The sequence below is a fragment of the Ascaphus truei genome, chromosome 3 (assembly GCF_040206685.1).
Source record: "Ascaphus truei isolate aAscTru1 chromosome 3, aAscTru1.hap1, whole genome shotgun sequence".
NCBI lineage: Eukaryota > Metazoa > Chordata > Amphibia > Anura > Ascaphidae > Ascaphus > Ascaphus truei.
This window is the reverse complement of record NC_134485.1, coordinates 274,597,030-274,613,923: the sequence shown is the minus strand read 5'-3', so window position 1 is coordinate 274,613,923 and position 16,894 is coordinate 274,597,030. Positions and strand designations below refer to the sequence as shown.

At 43.2% G+C, this 16,894-nt stretch overlaps 1 protein-coding gene across 1 annotated transcript in view; it reads right to left on the bottom strand.

Moving 5' to 3' along the window:
• The window catches only part of UGGT2 (UDP-glucose glycoprotein glucosyltransferase 2), a 248,351-nt gene that overhangs the window by 8,033 nt on the left and 223,424 nt on the right, over nt 1-16,894 (bottom strand). The window contains exons 32-37 of the mRNA XM_075590844.1: nt 13,393-13,491; nt 12,046-12,130; nt 10,785-10,967; nt 7,395-7,555; nt 6,900-7,014; nt 6,455-6,571 (exon numbers count right to left, since the gene is read on the bottom strand). Of these exons, the coding sequence (XP_075446959.1) occupies nt 6,455-6,571; nt 6,900-7,014; nt 7,395-7,555; nt 10,785-10,967; nt 12,046-12,130; nt 13,393-13,491 (760 nt within the window). The remainder of the gene's footprint in view (nt 1-6,454; nt 6,572-6,899; nt 7,015-7,394; nt 7,556-10,784; nt 10,968-12,045; nt 12,131-13,392; nt 13,492-16,894) is intronic.

Below are 16,894 nucleotides of genomic sequence, written 5' to 3'. Positions count from 1 at the left end.
AAACCTTTGTATGTTGTTGGACTTGCCTGACACAGTCCTTTCTCTCTCACCCCACCCCACTCTCTCTCACTACCCCCACCCTCTCTCCCCCTACCCCATCCTCTCTCTGCCTAGCCCCACCCTCTCTCTCCCTACCCCCACTGCCACCACTCTCTCACTACCCCCACCACCACCCTCTCTCCCACTACCACCACCACCACCCTCTCTCCCACTACCACCACCCTCTCTTCCTACCCCCACCATACTCTCTCTCCCTACCCCCATTCCACCCAACTTTCTCATTCGCCCCCACACCTTCAATTCTTACACACCGCTTCTTCCTTTATTTTTGCATCCCCACCCCCCTTTTTTTGCATCCCCATCCATCTCCACTTACCTTAATAGCAGTTCTTGCTCCAGTGGAGAGGCAGAGGAAAGCAGCATGCTCTGTTCCCAGGCTCTCCTGCCGCCCCCTCCCACCCCCCCAAAATGTGCCACCCTAAGTGACTGCCTAGGTCCCCTAGTGGTTGCACCGGAACTGCCTGTACTGAATGTAATAAAAAATGGCCGCTAGACAAAAATCTCAAATACAGCTTTAGGGTTTTTTATGTGGATCATCTTGAACTATAGTGACAGCAACAGTTGTTTTATGTTACTCATTCATTCATTTGTATTTTTGAGAAAATGTTTCTTGGCTATTCTATGCCCTTTTAGCATTTTGCTGCAGAGGTTCTGTATGTTTCAGCTGCCTTGCACACTACTGCTGTGATTAGTAATGTAGTTCTACATGTGACTGAACTGTATGACATGCGATAAAGATGCATTTCGAAGACAGGTTGCTATAAGGAAAAATATATGCAGCTGTACAGATGGCATGAAGAAGCTTTTTACCGATCACATTTATGCACACCCATGTTTCATGTATGTATGCATACTTATGCCAACCATTGTTGTAACAGCACAAGATCTGGAAAATAACCATATTTGCAAGACTGGAGTACACCTGGAAAATATAGTCGATAGCGATGATCATGCATCTCAATTACAGAACGAATGCATAAGAATTGATCAATAAAGGGAAGAAGATGATTAATAGTTATTCAAATGAATTTAAATACATGCAGGGGCCAAGCATAGCACTTAAAATGTGTACATTTGTAAGTGTTTATGAGAGTTATACTGTTGTTATATAGCCTGTATTTACACTATGCAAGCTAAGAACTTCAGTTACATACTTCATACCCCCCCACCATCCCATGACCTGTCTGAGCAGATTAACTCCTAACACACAGATAAAAAAAAACCCTTACATTTCTTGTCTTCCAATTGTCCAGTCTGCAATGGGCAATTATGTCGTTTTATTAGGGGTCATGTAATTGTTTAGAAGTATAAGTGTGATCCCAGTGGGAGGAAAGCATAGCACTTACAAATGTACACTTTAAGTGTTTATAAGAGTTATACAGGAGTTAGACGTGGTGGACTTCAGTCTGCTTGTACTCTTCCGCAACTGCATCTGCACGAGACTATAACTGTGTTGCACACATTCACTCATCACATCTTTCACTCCTGCCTATCCCATCCTCAAATTCCATCTGCAACCCCTGAACATACCCTACCACAATATAATTCAGTAAGTTTTTTACAGCAGCCAAAGTGCACACCATTTGCTGCCAGTGTACTGCACATGCCAACTGGAAACACTCCAGCATGATGTTAAGTAATGACTTCAGCAACCTCAGCTTCAGACTCTGCTCTCCCCTACGTGTGTCCCCGCTCTCACACTTTTGCATCTACCCAATAGCTCCAACACTTCACTCCTAAACCATCCTTCCTAATTTGCCACTCTATTGTCATCTGCTTCATTCTGCAGCTATCTATTCCATCTGCTTCTCACATCACCCCCCCATCACCCCCCCAAAATATTTAAAATAAATATAAAAAGAAAAGAAAACCAGCAACTCCATGTCCTACTCTCTCTTCCCATCCTTATGATTACTCATACTCTGTGGCGGCATGCCCCCTAATCCTGGCCCTATTTACAATCCAATCCTTTCACGTCCCACACCCTGCTCCAAAGGCTCCTCACCATGCATGGCCAATCACTCTATCATCATCCACATTTCACCTCTCCATTCCCTCTTACTATGCCCCATGGAATGCACAATTTGTCTGCAACAAACTTACTGCAATACATGACTTATTCATTTCCAACTCTCTCAATCTACTCGCCATTATAGTAACCTGGCTCACCCACTCAGACACCGCCTCCACTGCTGCACTCTCCTATGGTGGCCTCTCACTTAGCCACACCCCCAGGCTAGGGAATAGACAGGTAGTTGGGCTACTACTTTCCCCACATTTCATGTCATACCCCCTCTTCCCATCCCGCTTCTGCTCAGTCTCTAACTCTAACATGCCCTTAGGCTGCGTCCATAGATATGGGAGCAGTGCTGAACCGCGCTGAGGCTCGCCTGCTGAAGCCTGTGCGATTTCATGCACATGCAGGTGAGCCAGCGGGCGCGATCGGGAGGCGGGTGGGAGGCAAGGCATTGACGTCGCTGGGCCAATCGCCCGCGACACACTGATGTCAATGTCACGGCGCCATGACGTTGACGCTGCTTCGTGCTGATTGGATGTTTTCAGCCGACAGCGCGCTGAAAAACAGCTTTGGCTGTCGGCTGAAAAATCCAACTCCTGAGCACGCCTGCGGACGCTCGCGTGAACCCCCTCTAAAGACATCTTCATTGAGGATGCCGGGGCTCAGCGGGGAGCGTCCGCGCGGCTCAGCTCTGCTTGTCCTATGGACGCAGCCTTACCATTTTCTCACCATCACCTCCTAACCTTTAGCCTCACTCTACCCTTTGCATCTTCCTCAACACCTACTTCCAAATGCACAAACAGAAACCTACATGCTCTATACACCCTCCAATTTTCTACATCTTTACAACCTCTCCCCCTTCCCTCCCTCCCATCTCTCCCTGACCTAACAACCTCTCTATATGACTGTACACTCATCAGCCTTAAACAAAATGGCTCACGCCACCACACATTACCCAAGACATTCTAAGCCACAACTGTAGCACACACACTTTACCCGCTACCTCCAAATGTGCTCAAGTACTGCGAAACATGACTGGAGGAAATCCTGCTCTAAAGCAGACGTCCTCCACTACAAATTCATACTCTTGTTCTATAACACTGCCGTTTCCCTTGCCAAGCAAACATACTTTCCTTCACTCACACAAACTTTCCTCTAACACTTGAGGCCTATTTAACTCCCGTCACCTGCTCCTTCAGTGTTTCCTCATCTTGTGTCTCCTCCTCCTCACTCCCTCTTTCTTTTACTCTTCTCACTCTACATCTCCTCTCTTGGTGAACTAATACAATCTTTTGGCTTTCAGTATCATCTCTATGCCAACGACACCCAAATTTGTATGTATGTATGTGTTTATTTATATAGCGCCATCCAGGTACATAGCGTTTCACAGAAGTAATACACGTGACATAATAATGTAACACAAAGGGAATAAGAGCTTCAAACATGACAGTAATAATAATAAAGGGAGTTTCTGCCCCGAAGAGCTTACAATCTAAATTTACTAACTGTCTCTCTGCAATCTTATCCTGGATGTCCCATGTCCAAAACAGAACTAATACTGCCACTCTTACACCCAAACTCTCCCTTACTGTCAATAACACTACAATCTCAACAACCCAAGACCATTATCTAGAGGTCATTTTTGACACCGATCTCCTTCATTCCTCACATAAAGTCCCCCACAAAGTCCTGCCGTCTACAGCTCAGAAATATTGCTAGGAAATGTCCTATTCTCACTCATGATGCAACTAAAATCATATTCACTCACCTTGTCCTGCCTTGACAACTGCAACCATTGCCCTTGTTTGCCTATCCCATCTCCAATCCATCCAAAACGTTGCTGCAAGACTCACTGACCTCACTCACCACTCCACTACACAGATCCCTACACTGGCTTCCCATATCCTCCCGAATCAAATTTCAATTCCAAGTTCTGACTTACAAAGATTTCAACGACGCTGGCGTAAGGCATATCTTGTCTGTGTATATAATAGCCACTATATACATAGGCAAAATAAGAATAGGCAACCTAGGATAGGTGATAAAAATACATATTAACTTGGCACAACATATACATAGAGTATATTATATCAACCTTAGTAGTCAGATAGTTGTGGTCAGCTAGTCAGCTTATTATATGCACATTTGAATGTTCTGCTTTTTTTGTGTTTAGGTTTGTTGTTTGCAGTGGCGGATTTCAAATTTTGTCACCCTAAGGACACTTACCCTGGGCAGCCTCCTCCTTCAGCGTCGTGGCATCAAATGACACTGCAACATCACGTGATGAAGCGTTTCCATGTGACGTCACAAGAGGAGGAGGGCGGCACGAAGGAGACGGTATGGGACCTTTACATAGGCCCCACACTCTCCCCTGGCAATCAGTGGGGAAGAGAGCGGGGCCTGTGTATGCTGCCCCCAAATTTTGCCGCCCTAGGTCCGGGTCAAATGGGAAATCCGCTACTGTTTGTTTTGTAACTTTTTTGGTGCCTAAATTCCTGGAATTTATCCCTGCTAGCCAATAGAAACAGGGGCTCATCTCTGGGCTGACATCAGAGGGGGAGGCGTGTCAAGCCGGCTCGGGATGCCCAGTGGGCGGGACATATGAATCGACCAATGGGAAACGCGCCAACATGCTGCTGCTTCCCATGGTCAACCCATTGCCACCTACTGGGCAGGCTCCACTAAGTCTGGCAGACAAGAGGGTTCTCCCCACTCAGTACTCCGCCCTGCCCGGCCACTTAGCACCCCGACACCTCTCAACATCTTGTCTCCTCTTTGAACTACGGACTCTATGCAGACTTGCTGGCACCTGAAGCAGATGCCCGGGCGGACTGCATAGAGCCTTATAATAAATGTATCAAACGCATAAAACATATTTTAATACATGGGGGACCTTAGGGAGACTCATGACTGTACGGGATATTGGACAGATATCATGGTTTGAAAACCAGGAGTATGGGGGACACTGGGCAGCCCAGGCGTAATTCCACTTGCGTACTGGCAAATCATGCCTGCTCGCCGGGTAGAATTAAGGTTCTACTGGTAGCTCCGGTCCCCAAACTCCTGCAAGCAAAATAATTGCAATATAACCCAAATATCTCACCTCAAACTGACACACAAGAAATCCCGCAGTTCTAGGGCTAAGGGAACATGAAAACAGAAAAAAGCAGGGGTCACTTTATTTCCCACATGTATTATCCCTGGTCCCTGGCTTATGGAGCTACCAGAGACCCGAGGGATCCAGGGGTAAGCAGAGGGCTTAACCTTTATTGTATAGCCTGGTTACCCCCTGCCGTCACACCAACGTTATATACCGCAGAGGTAACATTTTTCATGCATGCAAATGAGCTGCATATCACAATTGATTATATGAATCTACAACTCTTCTTGAATACAGCGGTAGCACCGTAATAGCAACTTTTAGTGAATCTATCCCATTGTGCTGAAAGCATGTGCAGCACCTAGGCACTATTGTAGTATTCCCCTTTTATCTACAATGATTGATTTATTGCCTACAGCTGTCTGCATTGTGTCATTAGCAACTCTGACAGGACTGCAAGCAGTTTAAAAGGGCAACACACAAGTACTTGTATTATGGATTCAGTCCTTGCATCAAAATTGTCAATGTTCATATGGAATTTGTGGTTTTTGTTTTTTTTAAAGCATCCCTTGATATAAAAAAAGATTTTTCAGACAAGATCTATTTTGTGAAACTCACTGGAATATGATAGATTTAATCAGTAAATCCCATCCAGGATTGTTGAGACAAACCAGGGCAGTGAGGCACTCTGGTGTGTAACAACCCCAAGCCAGATGTGATGAAAATTTGCAGATCACATTCTGAAAAATACACAAAAAGTTAACTGAAAGTGGAAACATTGCATTGGAATCTACAATTTAAAATGGTGATTACTTAAGATGACTGGAAAATGATTGCATAAAAAGAATGAGGGTGTTACTGATATTTTAAAAATATGCTGGGGAAGCCATCATGCAATTGAAGTTTAGAACAACTGGCATAAATCATATTATAGCTACTGTGAAATGACAAATAGCATTGATATATCTGAAAATGTTGAACTTTAGCTTTGTGCACTATGCATGCACATTTTTCAACTGGAGAAAATAATCTATTTTATAAAAATGAATGAGTAAATGTTGTACATATTTTATTATAAAATACAGGTGTGTGATAATCAGTAACTCATTGCAATCTTCATAAACCATACAAAACATTAGGCCATTAGCTACAATGCATTTGGCCTTACAATACATCTATTGCAGTTATGTTATACATGTCACATGGTCAGTAAAGCAGATTACTTATTTTTCAATAGCTTAGGCAATAAGGCATAATAGAAATAAAAATATACTCACTAAGTCAATAGTTTTGGCTTTTTCCTTTGACTTGTCATCACACCAGGTCTCGCACCAGAGCCACTCTTGAGGAAGAGATTTAATTGATACTTGGTGAATCATATTATTTGGTAGGTCCTGTGTGAGGAAGGAAACAGACATATCTGTAAGTAGTCCCTAAAGTGTCCTCATATGTGGGGGGAGGTTGAGGGGGGGGGGGGGGGCTAAAAGGAAGGGTTCACATCGTAGTGTAGGTCCTGCATTAATTTGGTTATACCTTGGACGTTGGTATGCAGGCTTATGACGCTTTGGCCAAAAGGTTTAACTAAATAACCAAGTAATTATTATTAAAGTATTTAAACTTTATACTTATTACCATATATGTTTTATCAATTGGATGTAGCATTGGGCACCCCTGTCTTATATTGTTTAAGAAGCCAGGGATAAAACATGGTTATTTGTTTACCTGATCTAGGTTAGACAAGCTGTTAGGATCTTGGCTGAGAGCCTGGTACTGGCCACGAAGTCTGTCTCCTGCAGCAATCTTCCTGAACTTCTTTAGGTCCACCACATATAAAGCACTGCAAAAAGAGAGAACTTCTTGCATTTTCCACTGGCACCATCTGTAATGCTTTCTAAGTGCTCGTGTTCAGGTCACCGTTATAAATGTGTCAATCACTTTCCAGTAAGTGCAAAACATGTAACTTTTTTCTACTTGCCTGATGATAAACAGTGCAATGTAATGACCAAGAACATTGAGAAATAGAAAGGATTACTGAGGGGGTAGAGAAGGTAACTTCTAGAAGAAAACTCTGTAAAAGCCTCAGTACTAAAAGTATAGTCTTACAATTGCTAGGCCTTAACTGGAGAAATGCCAAAGTTCATAAAAGTTTTTATATATCTTAAAGCACATCAGTATTTGGAATACAGTTGGCCAGCAAGTCAGACCGATCTCCTCTACCTGATATGGTATTTCCGATGTCCTAGATGTGATGCCCAATAACCAGATTTCCAGAAACGATACCCGTCCATCTCTTTGCGGCTTTCACAAAAAGGAGTATAGCCATAGGGTGCTCCTCCAAGGTTGAAATCACGTAGTTCTCTTATATCTGTCCTCACAATCTACTCCCCGTATAGAGAAGAGAAAGGGGAAAAAAAAGAACGAAACTCCCTTCAGGGATGAACTTATATTTACCGTATTTCCTCGATTCTAAGACGCCATCGATTGTAAGACGCACCATCGTTTTGGCCCTTACAAAATCGAGGGAAATTACTTTTTCACTTACCATGTTTCAGGAGAGGTCCCATGTCAGCGGATGATGAAGCTTTGTTGAAGATGGACAGTAGGCAGGTGTGCGGCGGGAGAAAAGGGCCCAAGTCTGCAGGTGAATGAAGATAAGAAGACAGCGTGCAAAAAATGCGGTGGCGGCGGTGGCAGGAGATCATAATAGCAGGAGAGCTGAGCAGGAGCAGAACGGCATCAGCGAACAGCTGGGAAGGAGCACACTGTAACACCAGAAGTTGACCGGTGTCTGACTTCCGGTTACAGTGCGCTCATCCCCAGCCGTTCCCCTATGAAGCTCTGGTCCTGCTCAGTTCTCCTGCTATTATGATCTCCTGCCGCCACCTCCACCGCACGCCCGCTGTCTTCTTATCTTCATTCAACTGCAGACTTGGGACCTGTCCTGCTGCCGTAGTCCCGCCCGCTGTCCATATTCAACCATCTGCAGACATGGGACCTCTCCTGGAACATGATAAGTGAAAAGAGGGGGTTAGTACTGTGGACACTTTTTATTTTGTATTTTTTTAATACATCGATTCTAAGACGCACCCCGATTTCAGACATGTGAAAATCGAAAAAAAGTGCGTCTTAGAATCGAGGAAATAGGGTATTAAAAAAAAAAAAGATGTACTGATTTCAATGCATTATAACCTCATGAAGCACTGAATTTCATATATATTGGTTAAATTACTGTAGGCAAGTAAAATCAAACATAAATTCAGCCACAGGCTATTTATGTGTCACTCAAACATTTGCATGGCTTTTAATTGATAATTCATGGATAATCTAGTACATTCCAAGCCGCATCCTTAAAATGACAAAATATGTGTGTGTGTGTGTGTGTGATTGAGATAGATATATATATCTATATATATATCTATATATAGATATATATCTATATATATATTTCTCAAACCGTTGTATGTATGTTTGTCTGTTCGTCCTGTGTCTCCGTGTCTAGGGGCAATCACATTGGACCTTTGGCCCGTCACTCCACCTCAGGCCAATAAGATGGCTCCCTTGGCCCGCCCGCCCCCGCACACCTCTCATTGGCTTGCGGCCAACACACCGACACCACTGCCTCAGGCCAATGAGATGGCTCCCTTGGCCCGCCCGCCCCCGCACACCTCTCACTGGCCTGCGGCCAACACACCGACACCACTGCCACACTCTCCCAGCCCTCACTGAGCTTTGGGAACGCTTCATAGCACCTAACCCTCACTGCTCACACTCCTCAACCCCCACTCCTCACCTCTCCCCCACCACCAACCCCCCACCCTCCGGTCACTTCACTCCCAACCCGCCGCTCCTCGGCGCCGTCCACACCTCTCCCCCACCACCAACCCTCTCCCTCCGGTCACTTCACTCCCACCCGCCGAAGAACAGCGCCGTCCTCACCTCTCCCCCACCAACCCCCCTCCCTCCGGTGACTTCCCTCCCACCCACCAAGGAGCGGCGCCGTCCTCACCTCTCCCCCACCAACCCCCCTCTCCCTCCGGTCACTTCACTACCACCCGCCGAGGAGCGGCGCTGTCCTCACCTCTCCCCCACCAACCCCCCTCCCTCCGGTGACTTCACTCCCACCCGCCGCTCCTTGCGGAAGAATACAGAGGAGGGGGCTTTGTGTGGGGGGAGAGGGGGACACAGTGTGTGTGTGTGTGTGTGTGGGGGGACGGACAGTGTGTGTGGGGCGGGGGGGGGGGGCGGACAGTGTGTGTGTGGGGGGACAGTGTGTGTGTGTGGGGGGGCAGTGTCTGTGTGGGGGGGCAGTGTCTGTGTGGGGGGGCAGTGTGTGTGTGTGGGGGGACGACAGTGTGTGTGGAGGACCCTGTGTGTGTGTGTGTAGAACACTGTAGGGGGGGGGGGGGACGGAGCTGCGCAGGGGGGGGGGGGGGGGGTATATACTAGCTGAGAGACCCGGCGTTGCCCGGGAGTACAATTTCCCACTCCCCCTGTCTGTTTCTCCACTCCCCCCTCTCTGTTTGTGTGTCCCCCCCCTGCGCAGCTCCGTTCCCCCCCATACAGTATATATATGTATATATACTGTATATACACACATATACACACACTTCTAAAATATTTAATAAAATGTAACTTCTTTACTTTCTCCTCTGCAGTCAGAAGGTAGCCATTGTGGTTTTTGATATTTGCACCTCTAGAAGTATATAAAGAGGCTCCTGTCTAATAACTATGGGTTTTGCTTTTTCAGGAATAACCTTAAACGCTCCCATTCCTTCTCCTTCACCTAATATATAACAATGCAGCAAGTTTGCAAGTTTGAGATTAGTGAGCACTGGCTGTTGTAGCCTCCAGTATCCTTTTGGTGTCCCAAACTACATTATGTAACAAAGATATGAACCTCAAAGCCCAAGGACCAAATAAGGGTAGCCAAGTCATTTCAATTTATTTCCTTTCATGCCTTTTAAAAAAAAAAAAATATTAAACATATATTTGAGATTGTAATGCTGGTAATGAGCTGCGAGATTCACAATACAGGCTGCATTTCTATTACACCATAGGAAAAGTCACGACAAATAATATAACCTGTATTGTGATTACATACTGTAGAACTCTCCAGCAGTGAAGGGGTTAGGGTGACATTTCAAAATAAGACAATTTAATGGTGTGCTTGGATTTAAACTGTCAATATTCGGATTACATATGTCTCAACTCCAGGGTCTGGCTTGGATTTGTAAGGATCTGTGAAACATTCGTTCTTGGGCTTTTCTCATTAAACGCAAGCACAGGTTCCTCTCCTTAGGAGCTACAGGCACGATACAGATCATTTAAACACTGAACATCCTGAACTTACAAGAACAGAAATGGAAAAGACAGAAATGAAAGCCTTTTAGAGAGATATTCTGCAAAGATGACAGAAAGAATGTAATGAGCTTCACACATCCCTCTGGAAATGAAAGAATATTCACATAATTAGCAGAGATGGATTCATGTTTGCCACTAAGCTTGATATTTGGGTTTAGAATAAAAATCCAGCTTCACACTTACAACTGCCCAAGAAAAGCACGTTTGTACTTGTTTCTATTTTACTTAACACACATGCCGCTATACCTGATCAGCATCAACAAAGATAATTTTGTCAACATCAAGTGGGAAGAGAACGTCCAGGAAGAGAATTTTGTAACCCCAGATAATTCTTTGTTTTTCAGACTGTTGGTGAAGCCACCGAGGCCATTTGTACTGTACTAGTTCATATTGGAACCCGTACTCCTTTGCCATATAAGGAATAATTTCCTAGGAATAGAAAGGCAGGGTTAGTATGACAAACGGTTGATAACCGCACAAACAGATCTGTTTCTGTACTTTCTATTCTAAGGCCGCGTCCATACTCCTGCCTCATGCTGAGGCACGCTCACGCTTGCGAGGCGGGCAGGAGGTGGGACTGGAGGTGGGGTGGGAGGTGGTACTTTGGACACTTCTTTCCCCCCACCCCCCAAGCATAAACTCACCCTCCCCGCTGGCAGACAGTCTCTCCCCCGTCCCCTTGGGACACTTCTTCTCCCCCACGCAACAACTCACCCCGCTCTCGTCCGCATCTCTCTCCCTGCTCCACTCACCTCTCCTCATTGGTTGCTTTGGAGTCACGTGAGCAGACTCAGCGTTCAATCAAAAATGTCACTGTCGGGTGAAAGTGAGCACGCTTCCGCACGCCTGCGCGAGCCCGTGCTAAAGCCGCTCTCATTGCGGCTGCAGGGGCTCACTGTCGAGCGTCAGCGCCTAAGCGCTGACCATGTCGTGGCCTAAGGTATATTCAAATAAGAGTACACCATTTCCTGGTCATTTCTGACAAAATGGATATCCCAGAGAACGTCTTTATAAATCCAGTGCTACGAAGCACTGATCTGTGCCCTATACAAACAAAACATTTGTATTTATTTGTTTGCCCTCATGTTTTCTATACATCTCACTTATTACTTTGTCAGGTAGATTCCAGTAATTCCTGATCCTTTCAATCAGTTTTCCCTGTACGTTCTTTGAGTGACATTGAGGAACCTAGTTGCTCAATGACAAGTGAAAAATTATACTTTAAAACAAAAGTTTGATATGTCCTTTTTACTATTTTTAGACATGCTATGTGGTCACGACCCAATGTTATTATGTCCTGCTTCAGTGATATATCCACTGTGAATAAATATAAAAGAAAGGTGCAGTATTATAGAGGGTTTTAGACTTAACATTCCCAACATTTTAATGAAATTGGAGCTGTAGTTCTGGAGATGAAGATAGGAGACTTTTTACAGACATCAATATTTTTACACATTTTCTATTGTTGAAAGTTAAGCAAGAGTGTGAACAATGAAACAAAGCCTACCTTAAACTTTGGGGAAAGGTAGTTTTTTAAAAACCAAAACTTCACTGGTGTTTTTGTATTTCGAAGAACTGAAAGCATCATAATTCTGCACGGGAAGCAAAACACACATCAAATAAAAGTTATACATAAAACAGGACTGCGAGAAGTAGTATGTCGTTTTTTAGATGACTTATACTTCAGCTTCTTAGGTACGTTTGCTATATCCAGGTTTTTATTCAGTAATAGTGCAAGTTCTAGCTATTAAATGTATTTGTGTAAAGGCATTGCCAACGGGAAATGTCTGCTTTAGCCAAACCGGAGAGTAGACAAGCCTTCTAATGGTTGCCCATGTAAAAGTTTCCTTGCATTTCTATAATATTTGGTTCATTGGGTTTTGAGATGCAATATTATTAATATACAACGGTCAAACTCGGCTTGAAAAGTTTCTTGCTATATCTGATGCAAAGGGGAAACCTTTACAAACTCTCAACCTTTTAACGTGCTCACTGCTTAGATATAAAAGTTTGGCTCATAATTAAGGGAATTTGAGCTACAAATATCTGTAACAGGGGAGTTAAACCAATTCCCTTAATCTTCTGATTAAATTACGGCATAATATATTATGGCACATGTAATAATATTTGAGTCACAAAAAGGTGGCACTCCACAAAAAGATTTTGCAAAGACCTCTGGAGTGCCAACTTTTTGTGACGCATGATATACGAATCCACCCTGGGGTGGACGTGCACCCGTGGCAGACACCACTTCAGTATCGCGAGTGCTGCTCTCAGGAGACTACATGTAATAATATTGCCATTTTATACAACTGTAACAGAGTTTAGTTATTCATGTTTTTAATTATAATAATAATTACGTTATTTCATATAGTGCTTTTCTCCCAAGGAAGCAAAGAACTTAATTACAATGTAGCACACAGTATAGCGTTTTAAAAGAAAAAAGTTCCTAGGCGGAAATGAAAACGTGGCATTAACAAGCATTAGGGAAATGAAAACGTGGCATTAACAAGCATTAGGGAAATGAAAACGTGGCATTAACAAGCATTAGGGAAATGAAAACGTGGCATTAACAAGCATTAGGGAAATGAAAACGTGGCATTAACAAGCATTAGGGAAATGAAAACGTGGCATTAACAAGCATTAGGGAAATGAAAACGTGGCATTAACAAGCATTAGGGAAATGAAAACGTGGCATTAACAAGCATTAACCTATTTGGCAAGTCTGGAGCTCGCTGTTTCTGAGAGGTCTGGGAACATGGATCGGTTCCGGCTCAATTATTTGAGCTTTTAAAAACAAACAAACAAAACAAAAAAAAAAACCAGCACGATTCTTTAAGGATTGCCAACCTACCTTAGAAACCGTTCATACAAATGACCGGACGCCACCGAGAATATGTTTAAAACATCAGATTTCATTTCTTTTTCTTCTGTCTTTCCTGCTCCTGTGAAACTTAAAAATAAAAATACTGTTCTTGTTCCGGGCAAATTGCAGAGTGAAAAATCAAGCAATAGGTTTGTTAAATATGTGTTTTTCTTTGTATACATTATATGCCTGCTTGATTCGTGGCTGGGAGCGACAGTTATTTGAATCTGTGACATCCAGTAGTAAGGGAGAGGCAAATGCAGGAAATTTACACATCACCATTATCAAGTCAATTCTGTTACAAACCTGGAAATAGCTGCAGGACTAAAACCACATGGAGTCCATGCTAATTTGATGTGCATTACATCTAATCCATTACTCGGATAAATCCCTTCATATTATTCAAAGCCTTGGGGGGCCTTTGTTCTCCTACCTCCCTAACAAAAACATGAATAAAAGAAACCTATATATTGGTAGAAGCGAACATAGCTATAACGCAAGGGACAAGTAACTATTGGTTCTGCTTTACGTATGTTCTTTTTCAGATTCAGAATTCTATAGAAACACACATCACCCCGAGTACAAATACTGTATAATGCTGAAAATAATTAAATCAAAGGCCAGGTGCGACTGGTCCTTATAGGTTACATTATGTCCAGAAGAAGATCCTAGAAGAACACACTACCGATGTTGCCATTTGTTTGATGAATCTTAACGGGTCATGCAGAAGTAGTTAAAAGGTGAAAGAGGTACAAAGCTCAACAACATTACCCTTTCCACTTCTTTATTAATAAAGTCACTGCATATGTATTTTTAGCATCCTAGCTACAATACCACAAGGTGAACCCATTTTATTCCTATGCCAATAACACTGTATAAGCCAGTTCTGCTACCCAGAGAGCCAGAAACTGATATGTGCTTCCAAAAACTGCCCTATGAAAATGAATGGCACTATAAGAACCCAAGTAATATTTGCTGCCTCTGTCTAATCCAGTCAATTCACATAACTTTACTTAAGTCAATACATTTTCACCCTTGAACGCTTTTCTTGCTGCCAGATGGGCCTGCACCACATTGCAAAACAATCACTAACAGCACAAGGGTTAAAGAAATGTTCTCTCCTAAAATGTGTATTTTTTTTTTTTTTTTAACACTTGGTTTGAATCAAGGGTCACCCAGATCTGAACTACCATACTCTGAGGAGAACAGAGAGGAGGCTGCAGACGGACGATCTTAAGACAAGGGAGATGTGTCTGCGTAACATGGTCAAAATGCTATATTTATAGCTGTGTTTGTGAGTACTATTTCAAATTACTTGCATTTGCTTATACTAAATATAATATACTTATATTAAAGTGACCTGCACCATGGGAGTGTTTTTTGGGGTAACAGATGTAGCAAGACGTACGGTTTTCAGTACCGTGACAAGGTGCAATGGTCGTTTCTTCTTGTGATATGGCCGGACCACTGCCAATACCCAGCATACATCTCTCCATAATTCTTTGCGTCTGAAGCTTCTGAATTATCTTTGAATTTAGGGTTCAAGTTTCACATCCATACATGCGCATGACCATAATACACTGGTCGAAAACTTTCTTCAAGAGGCACAGTGGAATGCTCCCTTGAAATATTGTCTCGTTTCTTTCAAATGTGCTCCATCCCATCTTCATTCTCCTAGTGATTTAATTCAAAAGGTTCCCGTACATTGTTATTTGCCGGCCAAGGCAGACAATCCTGAGTTCTTCTAGTTCTACTCCATTTATTTCAATCTTTGCAGACTTAACACATTTGTTGACCACCACTTTAGTCTTGCCGAGATTCACATTCTACTTGCTTTGAACAGTTCTCCAATTTATTGCTGGAGGTCTTCTGGCAAAAATAACAATGTCATTTGCAAATCGCAGGTAACTAATATTTACCGTTGATTTCTATACCTTTTTCTTCCCAATCTAATGTCTTGAACAATTCTCCAAGTGTTGCAGTGCAACGCTTTGGTGACATGGTGTCGCACTCCCTTACCGATACTTATTTTGCTTGTATTTTCATGTAATCTAATGGTTGATGTGGCATTTATAATATATAGTGGTAATCTAATGGTAAATGGGCTTTATATCAATGTACACTTCAACATTTTGTCTTCTTATTGCATCTACAGTAGGACCGCTGAGGTGTAGACAGAATCAAATGCTTTTTTATTATCTACTAATCCTAAATAGAGTGGTAGATCATATTCATTACTTTTGGACATCACTTCTTGGATGACTGGATGTGGTTGAATGTGTTATATCCACTGTGAAATCCTGCTTGTTCTCTAAGATGGGCAAAGTCCAGGGTCTGTTGTAGCCGATTAGTGAGTATCTTCGTAAAAATCTTATAAGTGAGTGGAAGTAGACTGATTGGTCTGTAGTTCTTGAGGTCTTCTTGGTTTCCTTTCTTGTAACTATGACATTATGCCCTTGCTGTGGAATGGGAGGGAATCGCTGTCACAGGGAGATCAGCAGTGACACTTCCTCCTCTGTGACAGCGGAAAAAGAGTCAAGGAATGCAGGAGGAGAGTTAGGAAGAGGTGTAGGATGGGAGGAAGATGGCAGGAGGATACAGAGGGGTTGTCCTGATGTATGGATTCCACCTTTTCCTTGAAATAGTCAGCAAAGTCCTGAGGGGAGATGAGGAAGAAAACAGGTAGCAGAGGGTGGTCTCAGTAGGGAGTCAAAGACAGAGAAGAGTTGGTGTGGATTAGACTTGTGCGTGCTGATTAGTGAAGGAAAGGAAATTTAGCCAATTTACCGTAATTTTCTTTTCCCGGAACCATGGCAGTGGGCACCGTAGGACTAAGCAGCTGAGTAGGACAGGAAATTGAATTCTTGCAGATAGGCCATAAAAGGCGCCATCCCACTACCTGCAGATAGTCTTTGGATTCTCCCTTAGCTGAAAAATACAACTGATGCATATTAGGCATACATAAGGAGGGTAACAAGCTGCTCACTGCCATGGTTCCAGGAAAAGACAATGACAGAAAATTGGCTAAATGTTCTCTTTTCCTGTTCACCATGGCAGAGGGCACTGTAGGGACATACCCAAGCAGTATTATTTAGGGAGGAAAAAAACAAACCTAATGCCAATATCCGTTTCAACCACTTTATTTTATTACAGACTGTAGTACTTTTCGACCAAAGCTTGCGTCAGCTGAAGCCTGAATGTCCAATCTGCAAAACTTCATGAATGTGTTAAATTTAAATGCTGTGTGTTGGTGATGCTTGTGCCTTGAATGCCCACGAAGTGGCCATTGCTCTTGTTGAATGTGCCTTTAAGTTCAACGGTGGATTTTGTCCTTTGTTTTCGTATGATTTTCTGATACATGATACAATCCATTTGGATATTGTTACTTTGGACACTGCTTGCCCAGTCCTTGGTTCTTCTGGAAGAATAAACAGTCTATCTGACTTTATTATGTCTTGTACCCTACTGATAAAGGTTTTCAAGCACCTCA